We start from the raw sequence: 25,138 nt of genomic DNA, 5'->3' as shown, positions 1-25,138 counted from the left end.
GGTAAGAGTAGCTATTTGGCCAAAACTAAATAATATATTAAGGAAAGACATTGTCTAGTCATAATAATAAGATATGAGTGTTATACACAGACACACACACACAATATGTATGTATATATACGACTTTGCATATATACACACTAATTTGCATATATATACACACACACATATAATAGCAATTCCAATAAAGTTGATTTTGCAAGCCGTATATACATCTATATAATAAAACCTGTATTTTCTCACTGGAGAAAATGGCATTTTAATAAAATCTGTGGATATTGATTGGTTCGTTTCTCTCTTTATTAACTTTCAGTCTAAAGTCATGGACTTTGCTGGAAGCAATGGAATACTGTTCCTAGTTATTGGTTATAATTGTTTGCAGTATGTGTTTCTTTTTTCCTTGATGTCATTCTCTACCTTTAGGCTTTTTTGGCTTTTTTTTTTTTTTTTTGATTGAATAACAGCATTTCTAATTGAGTATTTTCACTTTGGACAACTTAATTTTATGATTATTAGTGACTAAGTAACGAATGCAAGTTTTCTCATTAAAGAAAGATAAATTTATTTAGAAAAAAATTCTTCATAGTGTGAATTCTTTTATATAAGTATGCCATACTTAACTGCCAGAGAAGCTGTAAAATCACTGTTTCTGAAGGTCTTTTCAAAGACCCCAGATTTTTCTCTGCAATGTGAAAGCATGGGTACCTGAGAGTGTAGCAGCCCCTTAGTTGTGTGGTTTTCATTCACGTGCAGGATTAAGGTTAATTAAAGGTTTAAGTCATTTAAAAATGTTATAATTTCCATCAGAATTTTCCATAGCAAAACCTGTTGTTTTTCAATATGCTGCAGGTTGTAGTGTTTAAGATAAATGCTATATTTCTGAAAAAACATGTTGTCAATTTTTCTTTGAAAATTTCATTAACCCTTTCTGTTGTTAAATCTACTTCAGATATGGCTGAAATGCAAAAAGAAATAACACTTTCTATACACATGATAATTTCCATAATAAGAAACGATTTTCTCAAGTGGAAAAAAGCAGTCAAATCTTTGACTGAGTTTTCCTTTATTCAACATTTGTTTGGGATAATTTTTTTATTTAATTTGCATGGCTAAAAACATCTTCAAGCAGGACCACAAATCTAAATTATTCTAAAGGAATAGGCTTTATTATAATTTTTACAACTTTCCTTTGCAATTCATTCAAGTTTCACAGCACTGACCTTTGGTAAATTCTTCCCTAAATTGAACCTATATTCCTTGTCCTGTCCTTTACGCTTTTTAAACTTTATATTTGAATTGATATAGGTAAAAATCGGTGATAAGGAATGCGATATCATGGATTCATTTAAACTTTATATTACTACAAAGTTACCAAACCCGGCCTTTACCCCTGAGATCAATGCTAAAACATCAGTCATTGATTTTACCGTTACGATGAAAGGACTTGAGAATCAATTACTAAGGAGAGTAATTCTAACAGAGAAACAGGTAATAAATCTCTCAAGGTAAAGAACTTAGGACTTATAATAAACTATAATAAATGTTTTAAATGTATTGAGAAATTGTTACGCATATGGAAAAAAAATTGAGCAACTCCTATTTACCTTTGTTAACATAAATATTTGTGTCACAGTCTCAAGTCCTGTCAAGATATCATGTAACCAACTCACCTCTTCTCCAACTCCAAACACACACACACACACACACACACACACACACCACTCTTTCCACTTCCTGCTTCTGTCTTTAAACCTTTGGGTATATTGACATTAATATCTATAGTCCTGTGGATGGATAGTTTATGCTATACCTGAAAAATTCAATAACATAATGATCCTGGAGAAAAAGAAATTCCTCTGAATGAGTATTATTACCACTATAGTAGTTTCAACTACTACTGTCTGAGAATCTAATAATATATAGAGCCATACTTTTATTTTAATTACATGAAATTTGCACTAAAGCAGGGAAATTATTTTACAAGATTAAACTAATTTTAGGATAAAGCTCAGAAAATCGTAAATGTTATGCATAAAATATACTTGCATAAAATATAATTTCATATATTTGCACATATAAAATATATTTGCATAATATCAGAGAATGTTTATATTTGCTTAAATATGATTAATTTTAGTAGTAAGGGTTCAAGGAAAAGGCAAGATTAGAAATAATAAGACCAGAGAGGTATAAACTGGGAGGGTGAGAAAGACTGGACAAGGAAAGGAGGAAAGGCAAAAGATATAAATTGATGGCCACAAACACAGAGGAAAGACATTCAAAAAGGGAAAGAGAAATGATACACCAAAAAAGGAGAGAGACTCAGTAAAATGAGACGGAAAATCCTACCTCCTTAATAGAGATGGTTAGCTTGGGGCAGGCTCTGGGAAGGCGGCCAGCCTGGTGGAAGGAAAGGGGCACAGTCCCAGCTTCCACTCTGACTTGCTGTTTGATCTTAGTTAACAACAAATAATTCAGGGCTTAAGTAGTCCAGAAAGGAAATCCGTTCCACTTCTACAACCAGGCAGAGAAAACATGGGCCCCTCAATTCATTGCCTCCATCACTTCTTAGGGCCACATGGTGTCAACTGTTGAAAATGAGTCCTTCCTTCATGGTCTGCCTGGTGCTACGGTCTGTTCTGGGGTGACGCCTCACTGGTCGGACCCCCCATGCAGGCTGTGCTAACTTCTGTAAGGTGGGTCACTCCACTGTGTAAGGAAGGCTACAGTCCATGTCCCCAGAGCACCCCACACCCATTCTTCCGGGCCTTAGCTTTTTCTTCAGGAGATACACTAAGGTGCTCACACCAACCTGCTGGAAAAAACAGAATGCACACGTAATCTGCAGGAGGACATCCTGACCATAATGTGTAACCCTCCTGACTCCTGCTCTTACACTCCCATTTTACAGATGAATAAATGAAGATTGGAGAGAATCGGGTTTTAACCTATAAGAGCACGTGGACTTCCCACCCTGCCAAACCTCCTAGATAAACTTGACCAGTCATGCTGTAAATCTCACAGATGTCCACTGTACCATGACACTTGTTTCTCCATATCATAGTAAAGAGGAAGTTAACGTGATTTCATTTTTCTGCACATATTTTTATACTGCCACCAGGGGTGCCTATTTTAATGAAAACAATTCATTAGCTGTTTCCCTGCAAACAGCCATGACCTTCCCCACCACCGAACAAAATCCTGCAAACCTCATAGTACAATGGCAGTGTACACTGATCTTGGAGTTGGAGAACAAAAGGTGTTGGGCCTGTCTCTGCCAGTAACTAGCTGTGCCTATTATATTGGGATGTTATTTGGAGTTCATATTTCTGGGTCTTCAGTTTCTCCAACTGTAAAATAAAGTTGTTGAACCATATTCAGCACATTTCAATTTAACAAATGTTTATTGGGTTGAGTCCCTTCTCTGCAAAGCCTCAAGACAAGGACTGGAAAGGGTACAAGAACGAATAGAAGTTGCTGCCCTCTAGATGCACAGAATCTAATTAGAGGGACATAATCTGCACACAGATTGTGATGCAAGTCAGAGTAGATATGCGGATGAATGCTGTGCTGTGGCTTTTGATTGACGAACTGGTTTAGGAAGACTTTCTGAAAGTGGTGGGATTTTTGAAGAATTTTTCAAGACACATTCTCAACTAAGTAGTTTAAAAACACCTTTTAACATAATTCTAAGTACAATATGTGATGTGTATAAGATCAGAAAAAAATGCTATAAACAATGCTATAGAGCCAATTTCAGTTTTTTTGTATATTTAGCAAGGATATTATATCCATGTTAAATTTCCTGAGTTTGAAAGTTGCACTATGGCTGTGTAAGAGAATGTCTTGGTTCTTAGGAGATTGGCTAAAGCTTTTAGGGATAAATGATCATGACATCTGCAAATAGTTCAGCAATAACAATAATAATGATAATGATAAGATATATATATGTATGTATACATATATATATATATATCTTATGTACATACATCTCACAAAGAGTGATAAAGTAAAATGTTGCTTAGTAAATCGAGGTGACAGGTATATGAGAGTTCATTGTACAAGTCTTGCAACTTTTCTGAAAGTCTGAAATTTTTAAAAAATATAATTTAAAAAACACATCATTTATGTAGGAAAAAAATACCTTCCAAACATCAGTTTAACTCTGCTGGAAGAAGGAACTGCAAAGCAATGGAAAATGGATTTGTACTGGCAACTGGCTGTGGCAAACCAGGTACCTGGAGAACCCATAGGCAGGTACCCAGCCAAGAGCTCGCACTGGCTTGCATAGCCTCTTGGCTTCTTGATAATTGATTAAAAACTGTCCAGAGAGACAAAGATAGAGAAAGATAGATTTCCCTGCCTAATAATAGTAATTTCTTCTGTCATGCAAAAGGCACTTTGGTTTAAACTTTTAAAAATTGATAATAAACATTAGTAAATTGAATTTGCCATAATAACTGGTAATTAAAGTTGTGATGTTACTTTTTGTTTCCTAATAACAGGAGTTAGAGTCTGAGAGAGTTAAACTTTTGGAGGATGTGACTTTTAACAAGCGGAAGATGAAAGAACTTGAAGATAACCTCCTCTACAAATTAAGTGCTACAAAAGGTAGTGTGTTATCAAGAAGTAATCAAATAATAGGTTCTGAATAAAAATATGTTATGCCCTCTTTTCAATGCCCTTATGATTACAGATGTCAGGAAATAGTTATCAATGCAAAAATAAGTGAGGCAATTTCCATCTAGACATTAAAGAGGGATGGCAGAGAATCTGATTTTTGACTTAGCAAACGGAGTCTGAGCATTTGAGAATAACAACAGTTTTCTTGATATAATTGCTCTCTCCTGAGAAAAATAAGGACTCCCAGTAGAGGTAGGTAGCTCGTAATAGGCGAATTTGCTTGCCCCAAGGAAACTAATATGCTCAATCTACTTTTTTTTTTTTACATTGACTCTTTCATTTGTCATTGAAATGCATTTACCACAGTGGGTTATGACCTTTGTAAGCTCAATCGAAGGCACTGAAGCACCCAAGGCCCAGCTTACTCTGATCTGACTTGCCTCCCTCTTAGAAGTCAGGAATAGAGTCTCCTCTGGGCAGTCAGATCATCATACCACAGTCTGATTTGGGGATGGACTCTCTCTGAATATTTGAAAATATTTTATCCAAAGGAAAAGAATAAACACTATATTGCTCTGTAGTAGACAAATTAGAGCAACCTGAATTCCACCATTGATTAGCAGTCTCATAATGAATACTTGCCACCAGCACTTTAATCCTTGGATTTGAAAACAATCTTAACTTCCTTGAAGTACATTCTGCATCAGCCTCACAACACTCTCTAGCACTACTTTTAAGGTGACCTTGGGGAAAAGTCCTTGTGTTCTGCCTGAGCTGGTGAAGTTGTCTGTCTCTTGGTCCAGTGACTTCTCCCACCATTTGGATACCTCTGGGTATTCTAAATACTAGCGAGGAGAGCTGAGGGCTCCTCACCAACCCAGCCAGAGTGTGCTGGAGGTTAATCACAATTTGGACTTCCATAATAGCCGTAGCAGGCCCGCCAGGTGACTCAGCACCTTCCCATAGCACTCATTCTAGGGTAGACCGGAATACTGCTATTTGCAGATATCGCGACCATTAGCTCAGCATGTCCAAAGTGTCTTTCCAAGTCTTAAAATTGAAGTTATCATCATAGATGTGTCATTTCTATTAAAAACACTAATGAAGGCTAAAACTAAAATGAGGATTTTTGTTCCTGGTGAGACACTTCCACTAGCCCCCAATTTACTCTTGTTAGAGGCACGGAGGGACCAGAGTTCTCAGTGGCAGGGACTGTTCCACTACAGCAGGAGCAGAGAGTGTCCCATTCAGCTGCAAGCTGGTGTGTAACATTTGGGTCAACTCCCACCATGAGAAAAGCTGGCTGGACAAACCAATGATGCTTTGGAGGAAACCCATACGGTGATAATGGAGTTGAAAGCCATGGCACATAAGGAACAGCTGAAACCACCGGGGTGAACGGAGACATGATTTCGTCTTCACACATTTGAAGACCAGTCATGTGGGCTGCGTTGAGAAGGCCTTTTTGCAGATTTCCAGGCAGAGTTGGGGGGGACCCCTTGCTAAGTACGTTTAGAATTCAGGCATCAGATAGTGGTTGGACTAGAAGCCTTTTGCTGTCTTAAGATTCTGCCCACTACCCCGTGGGCTTTGAAGAAGTGGAGTTGAAAATTAACAGGATGATTTCAGAAGTAATGCATCTCGCTTTTCGGCTTGCCCACCTCATGATCTACAGTCTTCCGGTTTGGTTTTCAGGTTCCTTGGTAGATGATGAATCTCTCATTGGTGTCCTCCGAACCACCAAGCTGACAGCAGCTGAGGTCAGTGAAAAGCTACACGTGGCCGCGGAAACGGAAGTCAAGATAAACACGGCTCAGGAAGAGTTCCGGCCTGCGGCCACCCGCGGGAGCATTCTCTACTTCCTCATCACGGAGATGAGCATGGTCAACGTCATGTACCAGACCTCCCTGGCCCAGTTCTTAAAGTTGTTTGACCAGTCCATGGCCAGGTGGGGCCTCGCTCCCCGAGCTCCAGAGCAGTCACTTAAAACGTGTGTTTGTACATACTCGCTTAGAAAAAGCTTTTCACTTCTTTGATTTTTAAAATGCCTTGCAGATCTGAGAAGTCTCCACTACCTCAAAAGAGAATTACAAATATTATTGAGTACCTGACATATGAAGTTTTCATATACTCCGTCAGAGGCTTGTACGAAAACCACAAATTCCTCTTTATACTCCTCATGACCCTGAAGATCGATCTTCAGAGAGGAACAGTGAAGCACAGAGAGTTCCAGGCGCTCATTAAAGGTGAAGGGTTTGGAATATGGAGGTGACATGTAAAGGCTATTGCTTTTGATGTGCTCTTTGATGTACTGTAGACCCATTTTTACAATACATAGAAGAAGTTCTTTATTTACACCTCTCTCTTTCTGATTTCCATTCATTTTGCTCTGACTCCTCAAGATAACTTATTTCAGGTCTCTGTTAATGCCATGATTTTTAGTATATAATTAAGTGAAGGTTGATCATTGTCACCCATGATTAGGAGATCGGGACGACAAAGTAAGGAAGAGTGATGCTGATGATACGCTTTCTGTTGCAAGAGAGGAATTCATTCCTTAACAAGGGAGCATAATGACTTCTAAAACTGTAAAAACGGCGCACTTGTATTTCAGATTTGAAGTTAATCCTATTCATTGCTTATCTCCATGTTGAAAGTATAATTAAGAAGACCAACGTATTTCTATTCAATTCAGTGAAACAAATATTTATTGAGCATACTATGCAAACCCACCGTGCTACTGTTTAGGATACAAGGATAAATCAGACATTGCTTTGAAAGAAGTAACAGTCTCATAATGGGAATAAAGATCATTTAAAAAATAACTGCAAAATGAGGCAAAATAACCTAAGTGTTATAAGAGAGCTAAGAATAAAGTGTTAACGTTTAAAAGGAGGGAGAGATTACTTGTGGTTCATGAGATCAATACAAGCTCCTTAGAAAATATCGCTTTGCAGGTTAAGCCATTAATTTTTCTGATTATGTGATACATTGGGAAAATGTTCCAATTATTATTTTTTTGCTCTTTGTATGTAGTTTAATAAATCATTTTCTGGCTGCCCCCTCCCCCAGAGGAAGAAAGTGGCATTTGAAATGGACCCTGAAGGACAGATAGAAATGAAGGGAACATCCCATACTGAGACAGAACAGCATGAAAGAAGAAATGAGTGCAGTACGTAAATGTGAGCCTTGATTCCTAGAGGAAGGATTTTCTTGATTTGGTGAAATAATGAGTTGTGTGAGGTGGCAGTGTGGTCCTTTAGCAACCTTTTATTGCCCTTTAGGAAGATGACTTTGGCAGACAAGTGTAGGATTAGAGAAAAGAGGATCAAAGGAGTCTGTTATAATCTCCCCAACCATCGGTATTGCATTCCCAGCCTAGGGTAAAAACAATGGCAATGGAAAGGAAGAAACAGATATAAGGGTAGAATGGACTGGATGTAAGAGCCAAGAGATGGGTCAGAAATGAGTCTACGGCTTCTGGTCTGTGCAAAGATTTCCAGTCTGGTTGGTTGAAGGAGGAACTTGTTTGAGGAGTGTTAGAGTAGGGAAATAAAGAATGTGATTTTTGTGACCTCGGTTTAGTCAAGGTAGGCTAGGTTTTGTGGCCATAAAAACAATACAAAAATTGCAATGGCTTAACACAGCAAAGGCATACTTCTCGTTCACTCTCTGTCCCACATGCTTGTGATGGTCACCCAGGAATCAAAATTGCTTCTATAATTACTATAGTTGAGGGGTGGGATGCTGTCTCCTAAAAGTTACCCCATGCATGACACATGTCACTTACACTCCTATTTCATGAGCCAAAGCAAGACATATGGCCACATCCAACTTCAGAAAGAGCACAGAAATGCAATCCTCCATCTGCTTGGGAGAAGAGGAAACTGAATGCTTTGAACAGGTCTGATGACTACACAGACATGTTGCATTTGAGATATCCAGCAGATGGTTGGAAAGGATAGGCCAGACAAATGGCCTAGTCAGAAGATAGAGCATAGAAATAACCAAAGCCATGGGAACAGAGATCATCTAGGAAGAAAATGTATTTCCAAGTTCATACTGCAAGGTGATAAGACGTGATACACTTTTACCCTCATCATCCAATTTATAACAAGACGCAGTAACCTATAACTTCTTATTACTCTATCATTCTTTTTTTAAAATAAATTTTATTGGGGAATATTGGGGAACAGTGTGTTTCTCCAGGGCCCATCCACTCCAAGTCATTGTCCTTCCATCTAGTTGTGGAGGGCGCAGCTCACGGGCCCATGTGGGACTTGAATCAGCAACCCCGTTGTTCAGAGCTCGTGCTCTAACCAACAGAACTGTCCAGCCACCCCTACTCTATCATTCTTACTTTACTTCTTAATTTGCATTTTGAAAACTTTGTAAAGAATTTTGCATAATCACTGAAATTTCTTTGATGTTTTATTTCTTGTCATTCAAAACAAAATGGAATATGTTATCTGGTTCAAATTTTTCCCTTGGGTCCAATACATTTGGAGAAGTTGGTGTCCTAGAGTGTATGTAGAAGTGAGACAGTAAAGTGTGTGCAGGACTAGGGAAACAAAATGGACTCTGCCACTGACTAGCAGTGTGATCCCAGAGAGTGATCATCTGGTACATCCATGTACAAGAGGTTGTGCAGGCCCAGGGGAATTGATAAGTGCCACCTGGGATAGATGGGGCAGGCTCTATAAAAAGGATGTACGGGTGTGTGGTGTTTGTAACGTTTCAGTAAAATGAGCCTGAATTTACCAAATCTAGAAAGCCACTTTGAGTCACTTCAGTCATCTTGAAGCCCTCAATTGGACTTGGGGCCACATCCTTAATGTTTGAGGCACTAAAGCATGTGGGAATCTAGGCAGCAATGGAAGCAAAATGGGCCTCACAACTTAGGAAAGCCTTCTATCTATCTGTGGGATGTAAGTGGGATGGGAAGTATACTTTTGGATCTTTTCTTGTTGGCGAACTGGCTTTGCTTCCTGAATCCCATCTGCTGGTATGACCCCTGGGAAGGAGACAAATAGGACACAGAAAGAGGTGGGAAACGTGGCCCCTTGGTCCACAGTGGGTCATGGAAAGGACAAGGAAGTCAGAGGGGAAGGAGGTCCGACGCAAATATCCCTGTCACTTCCCTGTCTCCTGAGGCAGGTGGGTAGAGGAGGGTGCTCGAGAAGCATCCAGAGAGAACATGCCCCTGCATTCTGCACAGAGCCACATTCAACATGGAAGCTGCATTACAGCATTGGTGAAGGGATTGGCTAGATGGGTAAGCCTGAGCTTTGGCAAGCAGGAGTGTGGATGTGGAAATGTTGAGAGGGCTGGCTTACAGCAGAGGCTGGGAGTTCAAACCAGAAAGCTTAGGAGACTTTGTAGCTGGAGACAAAGGAGCAATCTGTGTGGATAAGATCCCCATGTTGCTACAGGTCAGAGAGGATTTGCTCAGGGAATACAGTGCAGGGGTCCCAGCCTGTGACTGAGACAAGTGGCGACTAGAGGGCAGCATGCACGTCTAAGGCATGTCCACATCAAAACATGGTCCCGTCGTGCCTCACCTCTCCCCACCCAGCAAACCTAGCCAAACCAGAGCTATTACCTGAAAGAAACAGAGTCTGTAAATCAGAGGAGATGAGAAACACAGCAACAGAGCAGGGGAAGAATTGGTGAGGAGAATTACCTTTGGCAGAAAAATAAAGTGAGCTGCACGTCTGGGTTGCAGTGAGAGCACATCAGTGACCCCAGTTCTTAAACCCGGACGGTCAGGGAGAACCAGACTGTACAAGACGCAGAGAGCCCGGGAGAGGAGTTTGAACTTAATTTGGTTGGCAATAGGGAGCCATCGAATGCTTTACGAGCATGGAAGTAGCATGAATAGAGCAAATTAATCTTTAGGGACATTAATTTGGACTGTATAATAGGTTGATTGACAGAAGTATAGTCAGCTCAGGAGTAAAACAGTTTAAAAAAAAGCTAAACTGGCTTATTGTACCGTTTGTATTAGTTTTGAACTGGCCTACATTTTGACCAAATTATTTTTTAAAGCATGATATGATTTGGTTTTTAATATGTTTTACAAAGTTAATAAATATGGTCCTTAGATCATTGATATTTTTTATCATTTTGAACTCAGTGCTTATGGGGGAAAGAAGAAAGACTTACTTATCATAGGAGAAATATTTGATTTCCCAAGAGTGACTGTCACTTTGTATCAATTCCTCCTTGTTTTCTGCACTATTTGGTAGGTGTCTTTGATTTTCTGCTTCAATTGAGAATGTCAGACACTTTGAAAAATGAGATAAATACCAGGGACAATCCTGCATTATGAGTAACTGATATACCTATTTCCCCTCCCTGGTTATTTTAGAAAGGTATCATCTTTCTTTTGTTGTCAACCATGGACAAAAGACACGTTAGGGGTGTGCTCTGCTTCCAGGTTGGATGGGACCTGAGCCTTTGAAAAGAGAGAGAATTAATGTCAAAATCACAGCCAACGGCTATATAGCTTTTATCATGGACCAAGACTATCCTAAGCTTTCTGCATACAATAATTGATTCTAATCTTCATAGCAACCAGTCTGGTAGATTCTATTATTGCACCCATGTGACAGAAGAGGAAACAGACAAATTGAGTTCTTTGTCCAAGTTTATGCAGCCAGCAAGTGTCAGAACCAGGACATTTGGGGAGAACGGGATGGGCCGTGATCATCCTGGTTTGGTTTAGGTGCACAATATGTTTGCAAACATTGTTATAACTCAAATGTCCTCTACTGATGTCTTTGAAGCTTATGGTCACATGAAAACTTTTTTGTTTGTTTCGTTTTTTGATACAACCAATAAGAAAAGGATGACTTTGTCTCTGTGTTAAAGAAGCAGACTCTCTTAAGTCTGCAGGTGACTCTAGGGATCGCTTCTATAGTAAACTCGGTTTTAGCAGAAACAGTGCAGAGTAACATTTCTCTGTCACCAGGAGGCATGGGGTGGGGTGGTGGGAGGAAGGTGTACATGTTCTAAACGTGTGGCACTCAGAATCACTGACCCCACTGGTGGAACAAAGGGATTTTTATGAAAGGAGTACTGCAGCTCATTCCCTTTCTTAGGGAGATGCCAGAGAGGGGAGCAGAGCCCTGCAGTTCCCGCCACCGCTTTTGTTGCCCAAGAGTTGATATCTGAAGTGGAAGGAGTCAATGAGTTAGATCTTCAGGAAGATTATAGGATTTAAAAGTTCTGGAATCATTAAGAAGTACAAATTGGTAATTGTGAAATAGTCATGGGGATGTAAAGTACAGCATAAGGAATATAATCAATAATATGATAATAACTATGTATAGTGCCAGGTGGCTACTAGACTCGTCAGGGGACTCACAGCATAAATTATATAAATGTCTAACCACTATGCTGTACACCTGAAACTAATATAAAATAATGTTGAATGTCAACTGTAATTGAAAAATTTAAAAGGGAGGGGGAAGGTAAAAGGGGATAAGAGGTTCAAATCTCCAGGTATAAAACAAATAAGTCATGGGGATGTAATGTACAGCATCAGGAATATAGTCAATAATATTGTGATAGCGTGGTACGGTGTCAGATGGTTGCTGGACTTATCATGGTGATCACTTCTTTAGGTCTATAAATGTTGAATAACTGTGGTGTACACTGAAATTAATATAATATTGTATGTTAGCTATATTTTAATTAAAACATTTTTAAATATTCAAAATAAAATTCCAGAATCACTATTTTGCATACATCTGAATTAAAAAACAGAGCTGGAATTACGATATTAATGAAACATTACTAAAGACATGCAATAGAGGAATTTTGACATTGTAAATGTAGCCATGTATCTTGGTGAAAGATTGTCACATTGGGTATGCTCATTTGACTTGTGATTTGCTTCAAAATATGATCCAACACTACAACTCACATTCTACACTAGGCTGTGTGAGAGCAAGAGCCTTGTTTGGTTTTCTTTGCTTTCTAGTGCCTGGAATATGCCAGATATATAGAGGGTGCTCAATAAATATGTTTTCAATAAATTAATAAATCAATGATTTGAACATTAGTTACGCTCTTTGAAATGTACAGGTGTATTATATCAATCTATTCATCTACGCATCTTGTTGACCTGGTAACAATTAGTATTGAATACCAAACTGCTGGAGGAGTGATGACTAAGAGATTTTTAAAATCACACTTGAAAAGACCAGCCTATCACTGATAACAAAATTATACATTTCAGATTATTAAAAAAATAATAATAAGTGAAAAACAACCACAATCACCTGAGTTGCAGTCTGTATCTTATAACATGGTATAAATCAGTAAGTAAAACACTAAGACTTGAAGGAAATGTACCACAAAAAGATAACCACATTTTCTGTAATGTGATTATTGTCCAGGTTTTCCATGTTTTCAGTAATATGGTTATCTCGTTTTTATTAGTTAGAAAGTAAATTTCTAAAACTGAAGCACAATCTGACCTGATCCCACTGATGCCTTTCCCCAGGGGGCGCAGCTCTGGATCTGAAAGCCTGCCCTCCCAAACCGTTTCGCTGGATCCTCGATGTGACCTGGCTGAATCTTGTAGAGCTGAGTAAACTCCCACAATTTGCAGAAATTATGAACCAGGTAACAAAGTGCTGGATAAAAGTACAGATGTGTAAACCCAAACACACCTAGGACAATTTAATTGGGGCTTCCTGGTAACAAGTCCTTCACCTAAAGGAGTCAACACAATAGTGAAGCTCGAAGGCTCTGTGGCTCTCTGGGGATATCACAAGGAACCTTTTCATAGGTGCAGGCTGCTGCCTTTTCCTTCTGTGTGGGGAGCATGGGCCATTCATAAGCCTGCTTGAATTGCTATCAGAATCAGACCCCATTATTGTAGTGGGTGGACCCCTTTATTGTAGACTATTGATGTTTTTACATTTTCACTTCTGCCTATGATTGAATAATTTGTGCACATTTGAACTTCACACCAACTAAGAGGTTGAGGTCCTTTTATAAAAAACCAATTGTTTTAATGGTGCAAATGCAAAATGGTAAAACAAGTCCTGATTTACCTGTTGTTTTCTTATTTGAAAATGTAAGTTGGTTATTGTGGATTAGTTATCCATTCAACTCTAACTGGAAAACAATTATGCAACTCAAAATAAAGATAGTTGTTTATTACCTGGGTCTGTTGGTTACTGCCTGTCACTGATGGAGGGCCTGCCATTCCAGTGTCAAAGCTGATAATCATCTTTTTTGTGGTTGGGGGTGATGGACAAATGAGGTAGTATGTAGACTGCAAGTTGGCAGAGGCCTCATGCTGTCATCAAGTGATTCCCTCCCCCTTAATCCCTCCCCCAGTGTAAACTAGGTGTGTCCATGTAGTGGTCTCTCTGGAACACTGTGTAGACTCTTCACCTATTTATGCCTGATTCGATCAGAGTCAAATGGATAAAGTCCCTGGATTCCATCTGTGGTGGACAGTAAGCTTTGTTTTGTAGCACAGCCACAGATGGGTCCCCCAAGTCCAAACAAATAACCTTGAAAACCAAAGTGGTCTTAATCTGCTGGGAGACTGGATAAGGGAGACCTTCACGCACCACTGGAAAAGTCACTCAAAAGCCATACCCTCTGCTGACAAGCTGTATTGATATAGAGAGATGCATTATCGTTTACCACTGTCAGTTAGATGTTAAGTACTGCTGGTATAGAATCTGATAGCTACTACTGCTTACTATGAGGTGAGAACTTTGCAACAACAGTCACCGTGCAAGGGAAATACTATTGACGCCACTTTAAAGATGAGGAAACTGAGATTTGAAGAGGTTAAGTACTCGCCCAAAGCCACATGGCCTGTAAGTAGCAAAGCTGTAATTTGACCTCATGCTCTTTCCCTGACAGCAGGAGTTATTGATCTCCAACTCCTTTTACATCACTGAGTGGGTCAGACATGAAGGGAGGATTCGTTCTCAGGAAACATGCAGCTCTGCCTGGGGATCTGCCATCAGTTGGCCTTGGTTTGGGCCTGTCTATGGGAAGGAAGGAAAAAGTAGAAGATCAATCTCCCTGCTGAGTGGGTGTTGGGAATTGAAACAAAAATAGCCTCGAACAGCAGCTGCTCTGCCATGTCATCTTAGGCCAACTGTTTAACACGGGGAAGTAGTTTTGATAACAGGACTGGCTAGAAAGGGAGAGGGAAATGGAAGTGGTCGGCAAGGGGTTGGAAGTTATCCCATTGCCCGTCACAGATGCAGCTCGCTCTGGAAGCTCTACTGTGGTAAAGTCAAAATCAGCAGATGGAAGGCTAGTGGGCTAGGAATAAACACCTTTTTTCTTGTACCTCCTTCTCTCTAGCCACTGTTGTGGAGGAGGCCTCCACAATATTGTGGAGAGGGTGCTGTGGCTAGCAATGAGCAGGTACCAGCTGAGTAGGGGGAGCTGCAGCAGCACCCAGGCCCTGGGAGCTGCATGCCAGGCACATTCTTTGGGAGCAGGCAAGTGGGGAGAGCCACTGAACCAGAAGTGATGTGTGACACGGAGCATTGTCATGATGGCACACTTTAAAACACACCTTCTCTCAACCGTAGCTCACACCTGACTGACTACACCAAACAAGTTGAAACTTGTCACATACTGTTACTAAGTTTTGCGGTGCCATTTCCCATATTGAAGATCCTGCCTTTCCGTTGGATGGCACTCGGCAAACAATGGAAAGGCAGTATTTTGTGATCACAACAGAAAGGTATTTTGTGATCACAACAGAAAGGCTCCATGTCACACATGACTTCTGGTATGGCGATTTCTGTCAAATAAGAACCTTATGGTGTGTCTTCATCCATCTTATTCACTGGATCTGGCACCACGCGACTTCTGGCTCTTCCCCAACGTGAAAATGCCCATGAAAGGTAAATGTTTTGAATCGATTCAGGACATTGAGGCAATCACAACAGCACAACTAAAGACATGAAAGAGGCCTTCCAGAACTGCTTCAGAAAGTGGCAAGAACGATGGGATAAGTGTGTTCGAAGTGAGGGGGAGTATTTTGAGGGGGATTAATGGCAATATGTCTTTTACTGTAATTTTTTAAATTTAAACATTCACTGTACTGTTCGATCACACCTCATATATAATGAATTGTTTGTATGATGTGGACTTTCAGCAGTTGTTTAACCTCTCTATGCCTCAGTAAAAAGTGGTGATAATGGAAGTGAAAAAGGACAATCTTTGGATATGTAGTATTTGCTATATAGGCATTTTCCATTTTCTACTAGTGCCTACCATGCATGGCTTCTATAACATGCTTGCAATCACTGTCTAACTAATCCATCCTGATTGTTGTTGAGATGCAGCATCAGACTCACCAATCTATAGTTTTTGAAATTGGTTTTGACTGTACTCAGGCTTCATGGAGCTCCTTTTAATGCCTCTGAAAACCTGCGGTTCTCTCCATGCTTCTAAAAGAACAGGTGCTTGAGACCAGCTCTTGGAGAGACTGTCTCTGTTCTTAGGTTTAAGGTCTCAAGGCAGGAGATCACTAGGAAAATAAAAATTTTGATTTTGTCATTTATCAGTATTTTAAGTACAGGTCACCGTTTAGAGGTTTGATTATCAGAATGGTCTATATCAGAGGTTCACAATTCAAGGGCAACTTTGTGCCACTCCCCACCCGCCTGAGAGCACTGGACAATGTTTGGCGACATTTTTGATTGTCACAAAGTTGGGGGAGGACTGTTACTGGCATCAAGAGCATAGAAGTCAGGCATGCTGCAAAACATCCCACAATGCACAGGACAACCCCCTCAACAAAAATAATCTGGCCCCAAATGCCAGTTGTGCTGAAGTTGAGAAACCCTAATCTGTTTTTTCCCCTGCCCAATCATTTAGTGTAATTGATTCATGGTCCTAATTTTAGTGAATAATGTAGAAAAACAATGGTTAACTGAAAGGAGAATAGTAATATCCATGCTATTTGAGTCATTGATTCCTAAGAACAATATAAACTATGTGGTTATGTTTGAAAAATTATGTGCCTATAATTTCTGGCTCTTCCCCAACGTGAAAATGCCCATGAAAGGGCATTTCTGAATAACCCTCTAACGTTATTCAGAATCTTCTCCAATATATTCCAATTGCACATATTCCTATGGCTTGATAATTGACTTGTTTATTTTAGATATCTCGTAATGAGAAAGGATGGAAAAGCTGGTTTGATAAAGATACTCCCGAGGAAGAAATTATCCCTGATGGATATAATGACTCACTGGATACCTGCCGCAAACTTTTACTTATCAGGTGAGAACAGGTATTAGCAGAGCTAGAAGTATCACTTATCATGCTGTCAAATCACAGATCTTACCTCGGGGAGTTTTACCTCACTGTGTCCCAGTAGTTATTATAAGAAATGTGTGTGCTCCCAAATTGCAGTTTGGGATGGCAATTCTTTAGTTCCTTGACAAGCAAATAAAATGGTGATGGCACAGGGAATGGTATGTTTTGACAACGTATGGATGATAGTGCTTTTAGGAAAAAAACTTGAAAAATACGCTCATATTAATTACTTCATTCATTATTTACTGTTGAATTTACTTCTTTAAAAAATAGATCTCCCAGAGTCACAAAGGAATTAGTTTATAAGCTGAAATTCAATTTCATCTGAGAAAAAAACATAAATATTGCACTATTGAAATATATAAATGCTGTTTTGACTATTAAAATGGAAGCAAAACTTTGAAATTGATGTTAAGGAAAAAAATTATTTTTCCTTTTCTTTTCTTTCTCAACTTGTCATGTTTTCTCAATATCCAGTAGCTCAAAGTGTTTCTCAATATCCAGTAGCTTCTGTGTTAGAAGATCAGTGTGTGGTGTGTGTGTGTGTGTGTGTGATTGGTGGGCAAGGCAGGCGGCTGGAGTTGGGAGAAGATGAGACAACCAAAAGAATAACAAAAAGATGCTGGATGATTTTGGATTCGTTTTCGTCTTTCCTAACGTTATATACCTGAGCTTGCCTTTCTTACAAACACTTGTTTCCTGGATATTGTCACTTTCTGAGAGTGATCACATACAGCAGTCAGCACTGGTGACTTCATGGTCTACAGCGTGTGAAAGAGCTGCTTGTTTTTATTGGAATAGCTATATCTGTCTTTTATCCATTATGTTACAATTGAATCTCTGTCAAATGAATAGTGTAATCTGTAGAATTTGTCTGTGATGTAAAATATCAAATATGAAGTGACATTATTTAATGTGTCGCTGTGTTTAGAACCTACTACAGTGCAAGGTACACAGATGGTGTTAAATAAATGCTTGCTAATCAACCTACTTCTGACCCCTTTGACACATTAATTCTCCCTTTGAAGACTGCAGAGCGTCAGAGTGTGTGGCCAGTGGGTCCCCACAGTGCGGAGCTGACAGAGGACAACTCCCTTTGCGTCCTGCTGAATCCTCAGCACCTAGAATGGGGCCTAATGTGTCGTAGGCACTTGGTAAATCTTTGTCAAAGGATTCCTTTTATTAGTTTCAATGAGGAGTTGCTTATCTGAAGCTCACCTGGGATCATCAACAATGTGTTTTTTTAAAAATAACCAATTAATGCTTCAGAGTAGTTGCTGCTGCTTCTGAAAATGAGACACTTGAATCAGCTGACTTCTAAGTTCCCTTCCAGATTGGCAACAGACCAATGTTGTTACTGGCTCTGCCCTACTTCTTGCCAATGCTTAGCCCCAAACCACACGATTAAATTTGCACTCATCCAACGATAGAAAACCTTGCCATCCCCCTCTTACACAGATCTGTGTAAGGGAGAATTATGTTTTTGTCCTTTGCTAATGAAAAGGTTCTTTACATGTTTAGAATTCAATGGAATGAAAAATGAACAGACTAAATTTTTTTCTCTAACTTGTATTCATTTCTAGGTCTTGGTGCCCAGACCGTACTGTTTTTCAAGCAAGAAAGTATATTGCAGAATCTTTGGAGGATAAGTACACAGAACCGGTTATCTTAAATCTGGAGAAAACTTGGGAAGAAAGTGATACACGAACACCTCTAATATGTTTCCTGTCCATGGGTTCCGATCCCACAGTTCAAATTGACGCATTGGCCAAGAAACTGAAGCTGGGTATGATCAGCAATCTGTGAAATTTAGCAAAACCTTCACATATTTGCCTCAGATTTTGCCTTTCATAATTGCGTACCTGATTCTAGAAATAGATCCATAAAACTGAGTTAGGAAAAAAACAGTAAACTCCTTCCTCTTTCCTCCCTTTTCAGAGCTCCTAGAGTAAGGGCCTTTGTACAGCGAAGAACACACTCACCTACCACATCCTATTTTTCTTTAGGTTGTAAGCAGGTGGCCGTACTATGTGGATCGTATACTAGCAAGAATGAACCATACAAGAGCAAATTTTATTGCCACGTCTATATAAAATTACAACAAAGTCTATTTTTTGTCTCAAATTAAAACATTATAACCATTATTATAATGCATAGTGATTGGGGATTCACTCATTCATGCTTTCATGCAATAACCATTTAAGCAGACATGTCGTGTGGTAGATTCCGGGAGTATTCATTCAGAGATGAATACAGTGTAGCTGGGAAAGATAGACATGTAAACATGTAATTGAAGATCATGTGAGGACCACAACAACAGAGGTCCGTAGACATGCCAGGTTCCAAGATCCAGAACTACTCAGACTGCACAGGTAGAGGGGAAAGCATCACACTGATGATACGTTAAGTACATTTTACCAGGTGGCTGGTGGGAAATAGAAGGAAAATTGTTCTGGAGGGAGGAGACAGGGCAAGGAATTATAAATACATAAGTGGTGAGAGCAGTGATTGGGTCATCAGGACTAAAGGACAAGGACCTGCATGATGCAGAACCCACCTTGATAGGACTGAGCCATCCTCTTATACGATGGCTGTTTAATCTGCTCTTCATCCTCTGGAAAGCTGAATGTTGTTAGAATTGCCATTGGGATCTTCCAGGTTCATTGGTAAAACACTACCTTGTCAGGTGAATTCATTCATGTCTTTATAAAGATTATAAAAGTGATTGATTATGAATCACTAAACCTATCCTATGCAATAAAACTTACACTGTGTTTATTATATAGTTAATATGAACATGATATAAAATCAATTCAGTTATCTCCAGGTATTTGCCATCTCCCTCTTCACTAAGAAGTTACTGGAAACCATTAGCTTATTACCATAAGTATGATCTGTGTTCACTCACACTTTTGTCATCTTCACTTTGTTCTGGTCATTGTTACCACACCATTCTATGTTCTATACGGATCCATGTTTGAATGGCTCTTTTGGCAACTGCTCACGGTTAAGTCTCATTAACCACCTTTAAAGTAGGCTGTTTTGCTCTGATATTTAGAGGACTGCAGCATGTTAGTCTTCTGCATTGGTCTAAGAGTGGTGCTTCTTTTACAGCCTTGTAGTTTACAAATCTTTGTGCGGATCTATGGGTCTTTGTCCAGCTGCTTCTATGCCCCAGTTCTCTCTGCATATAGGTTCCTTTTTTGCTGTGTTGCCACAAAGCAATCTCTGTGTGACAGAACTCATGGCCTCTGGTGGCTCGTGGGCTTACATGTTCAGTAAGTTCAGCACTCCAGGGAAACTCCCCTACTCCCTTAGTCACAAGTCCAAATATCTAGGGAAGAAATTCATTGGTTTTTCTTTGGTCATGTGCTCCTCTCTGCACCAATCAATGAACTGTTGCTGTGGAGATGGGTTTATAGCAGGAATCACATATATGGAGCTAGAGTAGGGGGCATTTCTTAGAAGAAGATGCTGTTTCTAGAAGAAGAGCATGTTCACTAGAATTACCATTTCAAGTGTTAATAATGTTTTTGTCTAAAACAAAGGTTTAGACAACAGAATTTTAAAATTCAAGGTCTTTTGTGGGAGAATTTATAACTGAGAAATTATGACATTAAATAAATACATAAAGCCAGAATTGTGCTATCACCTTTAGTGTTGTTACATGTTATACTGCTTTGCTTGGCAAGTTGGTAATTTCTTGCTAATACTTTGTTTTTCCAATGATTGTTCAAGCTTCTTCTATTGGTCACTTTGTTAGGAGAAACAAAGTAGATTTGATTTTAACACTGAAGGACCCAATCAATTATACAGAATTCATAGATAAATCATTTTTAGGAATGTTAGGAAGTCATACCCTGTTCATTGCTTTGGGTTAAAAATACCACAAGTAGGTGTGAAAATGAAACTATTATGTAGATGGAATAACACGTTAATCTAATCCCAACTAGAAATATTTCATGTGGATATATGGGTAATAGATAAGCATAGAATGCTCAAGGTAAATAAGACTCTGGAAATCTTGAAATCCATCTACCTTATTATACACCTGGAGAAACTAAGATCTGGAGATAAGGCCAGAAAGATAGTTGGTGACCAATCCATTTCAGGACTCATCTCAGGGCTTCCCAATCCCACTTCAGTAGTCCTTCTCTTTAATTCCCTCTCACTGCCTTTACTGGATGAATTAACCATTTACCTGACAGCAACTTGAGGGATGGGAGATAATTTTTCACAAAAGCTCTGGGTACCTGGGCAAAGAATAGAAAACAGATGGATTTAGCGTGAGAACCCTGCTAGGAGCCTGGGTGGAGAGAAAGGGGCTGAGAAGAAGGGTGGCTTTGAAAATAGAATCCAGATGTCTGTGCGATGTCAGAGGGGTAGTGGATGGGGGGAGGGAAGTTGACACAGTGTGAGAGATATAAACGATAAATGTCTAACTATTACATTGTTTTGTGCACTGGAAACTAATAAAAAAAAATAAAAAAATTTAAAAAAACAAAATAGAATCCAAGCACAAATAAAAAAGAACAACTAAATGAAATACAAACTCACAAATATACCAAAGTATAAATTACAAAATGGGTATAACAATGTATACAGATGAAAAATTAAAATAATAAGAGAATGGTATGTAATTATGGTAATAAATTTAAATATCTCAATTAAATCGATGAGTTTGTAGAAAAACAAATTTACAAAATTTTCTTTGAAAAGATAGAAAAACCTGAACAGACCAGTAAAAATCAAGATGAGAAAAATTAGAAGTTTAAATTTTTTTACCTCAGCAAAGACTGGGTTTGGATGATTTTTTATATATATACATATATATCTCCTTTAAAACCTTTACATACTGCCATTTGACTACATGGATGGATCTTGAGATTATTATGCTAAGTGAAATAAGTCAGACAGAAAAAGTCAAGAACCATATGATTTCACTGATATGTGGTATATAACTGAAAGTAACAAAGGAAGAAGACAAACAAAGAAACAAAAACTCATAGACACAGACAGTGGTTTAGTGGTTACCAGGGAGTTGCGTTGACAGGGAGTGGTAAAGAGGCTCATATATGTGGTGATGGAAGGAGAGCTTACTCTGGGGGCATGAGCATACAATGTGATACACTTGGAACCTATGTAATTTTACTAACCATCGTCACCCTAATAAATTTAATTTTAAAAAAACTTTGCTATGCTATATTCCATTCCAGAACGTAGAAAAAGAGGATACATTTTCCTCTTCATTTTAAGGGAATAGTATTAACCTGATATCAAAAACAGACTAAGGTAATAATTGTATAAAAGAAAGAAAACCACAGATTGATCCTACTTATAGAAATATAAGGATCTTAAGTAAATGCAAGCAAGAAGAATTTAGTGTAATATTATAAAAATAGCACACAAAAATAATATTAATGATGTGCCTTGACCAAGTAGGAATGCATGGGTGACATAAGAAAGATAGATATCATAGTAAAAAATCTTATCACAACAATAAGTGACTTTCCCTTAAGCTATCATATTATTACCTTGATAGATGCTAAAAGGCCTTATCTCCAGACTTTAGTTTCTCCAGGTGTAAAAAATCATTTTATAAAAATTCAACATTTGTATTTGGCTTTTAAAAAGTACGAATAGAAGAATATTTTGTTAATGTGATAATGAATCTGAACTTCAAACATCAACCTCATACTTATTGATGAATGCCTAGAGACATGCCCATTAAAGTCAGGAAGAAGATAAAGATGTCTGCTACCACCACCCACTACTATTTACTATTGTTGTGGAAAATATAGCTAGGGTGTTGTAAAAATCATAAATAAAAGATATAACTACTGGAAAGGAGGGACAAAAATCATCATAATTCTCAGACAGTGTAATCGTCTAACTAAAAAACACAAATGAATCAAGTGAAAAACTATTAAACATAACAGGATAGTTTAGTAAGGGCTGGTCACAAAATAAATATATTAAAAATCAATGGAGCATACTTGTAAAATAAAATGTAAAAATCCCATTCACTATAGCAATAAAAATAAAACTAAGAAATAATTTTTAAACTACCCATTAGAAGAAAACTATAAAACTTTCTTGGAGACATAAAAGTAGGATAGAATAATGGGGAGTTAAACCACATTCTCAGAATAAAGATTTAATATTGTAAAGATGTCAATAGTCTCTAAATTAATCTATAAATTGAATGCAAGTCTAATTGAAATTCCAACAGTATTTTTTTTCTAATGGGATAATAGAGGGGTCTTAGATCATATAGAACAACAAATGGACAACAATAGTCAAGAAAGCTTGAAAAGGAAAAAGAATAATGGGGAATGAACACCACCAGATTTTTAAAACTATCAAATGGCAATAATTTGATCAGTGTAAAACTGGCTCAGCTGATAAACAGATCAATGAAGCAAAATAAAAGGCCCCGAATTAGGCTCTAGTATATGTAATAGCTTAGTCTATGACAAGATTCATATTTCAAATTAATGGTGGGAAATGAATTAGCCTGTAAACCATGTTGGGATAGCGGGTTAACTTTAGAAAAAAGTAAGAATTTTACCTCACATTAAACCTCAAGGTATATTCTAAGTAGAATAAGGTTTCTTTTTAAGGTTTTTATTAAAATGTAGCTAACATACAATATTGTATTAGTTTCAGGTGTTCTCAATAGTTATTCAACATTTATAGACCTAAAGCAGTGATCACCATGAAAAATCCAGCAACCATCTGACACCGTACCACACTATCACAAATTTATTGACTATATTCCCTATGCCGTACATTACATCCCCATGACTTATTGGTTTTATACCTGGAAATTTGAACCTCATATTCCCCTTCACCTTTTCCCCCCTTTTTTATTTTTCAATTACAGTTGACATTCAGTATTATTTTAATTTCAGGTGTACAGCCTAGTGGTTAAACATTTATATGCGTATAATTTAACAAGTGATCCCCCTGACTAGTCTAATACCCAGCTGGCACTATACATAGTTATTACCATATTACTGACTATATTCCCTATGCTTTACTTTACATCCCCATGACTATTTTGTAACTAGCAATTTGTACTTCTTAATCCCTTCCCCTTTTCACGCATTCCCAGCCCCTCTCCCATCTGGCAGCCATCAAAATGTTCTCTGTATCTATGAGTTTGTTTTATCTTGTTCTTTATATTCCACATATAATGGAAATCACATTGCATCTGTCTTTCTCTGTTTGACATACTCCTCTCAACACAATACCCTCCAGGTCCATCCATGCTGCTGCAGATGGCAAAGACCTATTCCCTTCCATGGGTGAGACATATTCCATAGTGTATATGTACAACCTCCTCTTTATCCATTCATCCATCCATGGACACCCAGGCTGCCTTCACATCTCGGCCATTGTAAACAACGCTGCAAGGAACATATGGAGGCACACGTCCCCTTGAAATAGCATTTTTGGTTTCTTTGGATAAATACCCTAAAGTAGGATTACTGGGTCCTTCTTTGTATTTCATTATAGCCTTTGTTTTGTTTTGTTTGTTTTCTAAAGATTTTTTTATTGGTGAAGAAGAACAGGACTTTATTGGGGAACAGTGTGTACTTCCAGGATTTTTTCCAAGTCAAGTTGTTGTCTTTTCTATCTTAGTTATGGAGGGCACCATTTAGCTCCAGTTGCCTTTGTAGTTGCAGGGGGTGCAGCCCACCATCCCTTGCGGGAGTCGAACCCGGCAATCTGTGGTTGAGAGGACGTGCTCCAACCAACTGAGCCATCCTGGAGCTCATCGGCAGCTCAGCTCAAGGTGCCATATTCAATCTTAGTTGCAGGGGTGGAGCCCACTATCCATTCAGCCAGGAGTCAAGGAGTGGAACCGGCAACCTTATGGTTGAGAGCCTACTGACCCATGTGGGAATTGAACTGGCAGCCTTCGGCATTAAGAGTACGGAGCTCCAACCACCTGAGCCACCAGGCTGGCCCTAACCTTTGTTTTAAAGGCTATTTTGTCCGGTATAAGTATTGCTACCCAAGATTTTTGTTTGTTCTTATTGTCATGAAATATTTTTTATCATTCCTTTACTTTCAGTCTATGTGTGTATTTCGATTTAAAGTGAGTCTCTTGTAGGCAGCATATGTAAGGGTCTTATTTTTCTTATGCATTCAGCCACCCTATCTTTTGATTGGAGCATTTAAT

General features: G+C 38.6%; 1 protein-coding gene across 1 annotated transcript in view; it reads left to right on the top strand.

The window, feature by feature from the left end:
• DNAH8 (dynein axonemal heavy chain 8) overlaps positions 1 to 25,138 on the top strand; it is a gene marked incomplete at both ends in the record, with an annotated part of 336,864 nt that overhangs the window by 250,266 nt on the left and 61,460 nt on the right. Inside the window, 7 exons of the mRNA XM_081042394.1 lie at positions 1,306 to 1,488; positions 4,506 to 4,611; positions 6,319 to 6,571; positions 6,679 to 6,869; positions 13,136 to 13,257; positions 16,793 to 16,911; positions 18,531 to 18,733. Of these exons, the coding sequence (XP_080898520.1) occupies positions 1,306 to 1,488; positions 4,506 to 4,611; positions 6,319 to 6,571; positions 6,679 to 6,869; positions 13,136 to 13,257; positions 16,793 to 16,911; positions 18,531 to 18,733 (1,177 nt within the window). The remainder of the gene's footprint in view (positions 1 to 1,305; positions 1,489 to 4,505; positions 4,612 to 6,318; positions 6,572 to 6,678; positions 6,870 to 13,135; positions 13,258 to 16,792; positions 16,912 to 18,530; positions 18,734 to 25,138) is intronic.

The sequence above is a fragment of the Rhinolophus hipposideros genome (assembly GCF_964194185.1).
Source record: "Rhinolophus hipposideros genome assembly, chromosome: 3".
Lineage (NCBI taxonomy): Eukaryota > Metazoa > Chordata > Mammalia > Chiroptera > Rhinolophidae > Rhinolophus > Rhinolophus hipposideros.
This window is presented reverse-complemented; position numbering and strand designations above follow the sequence as displayed.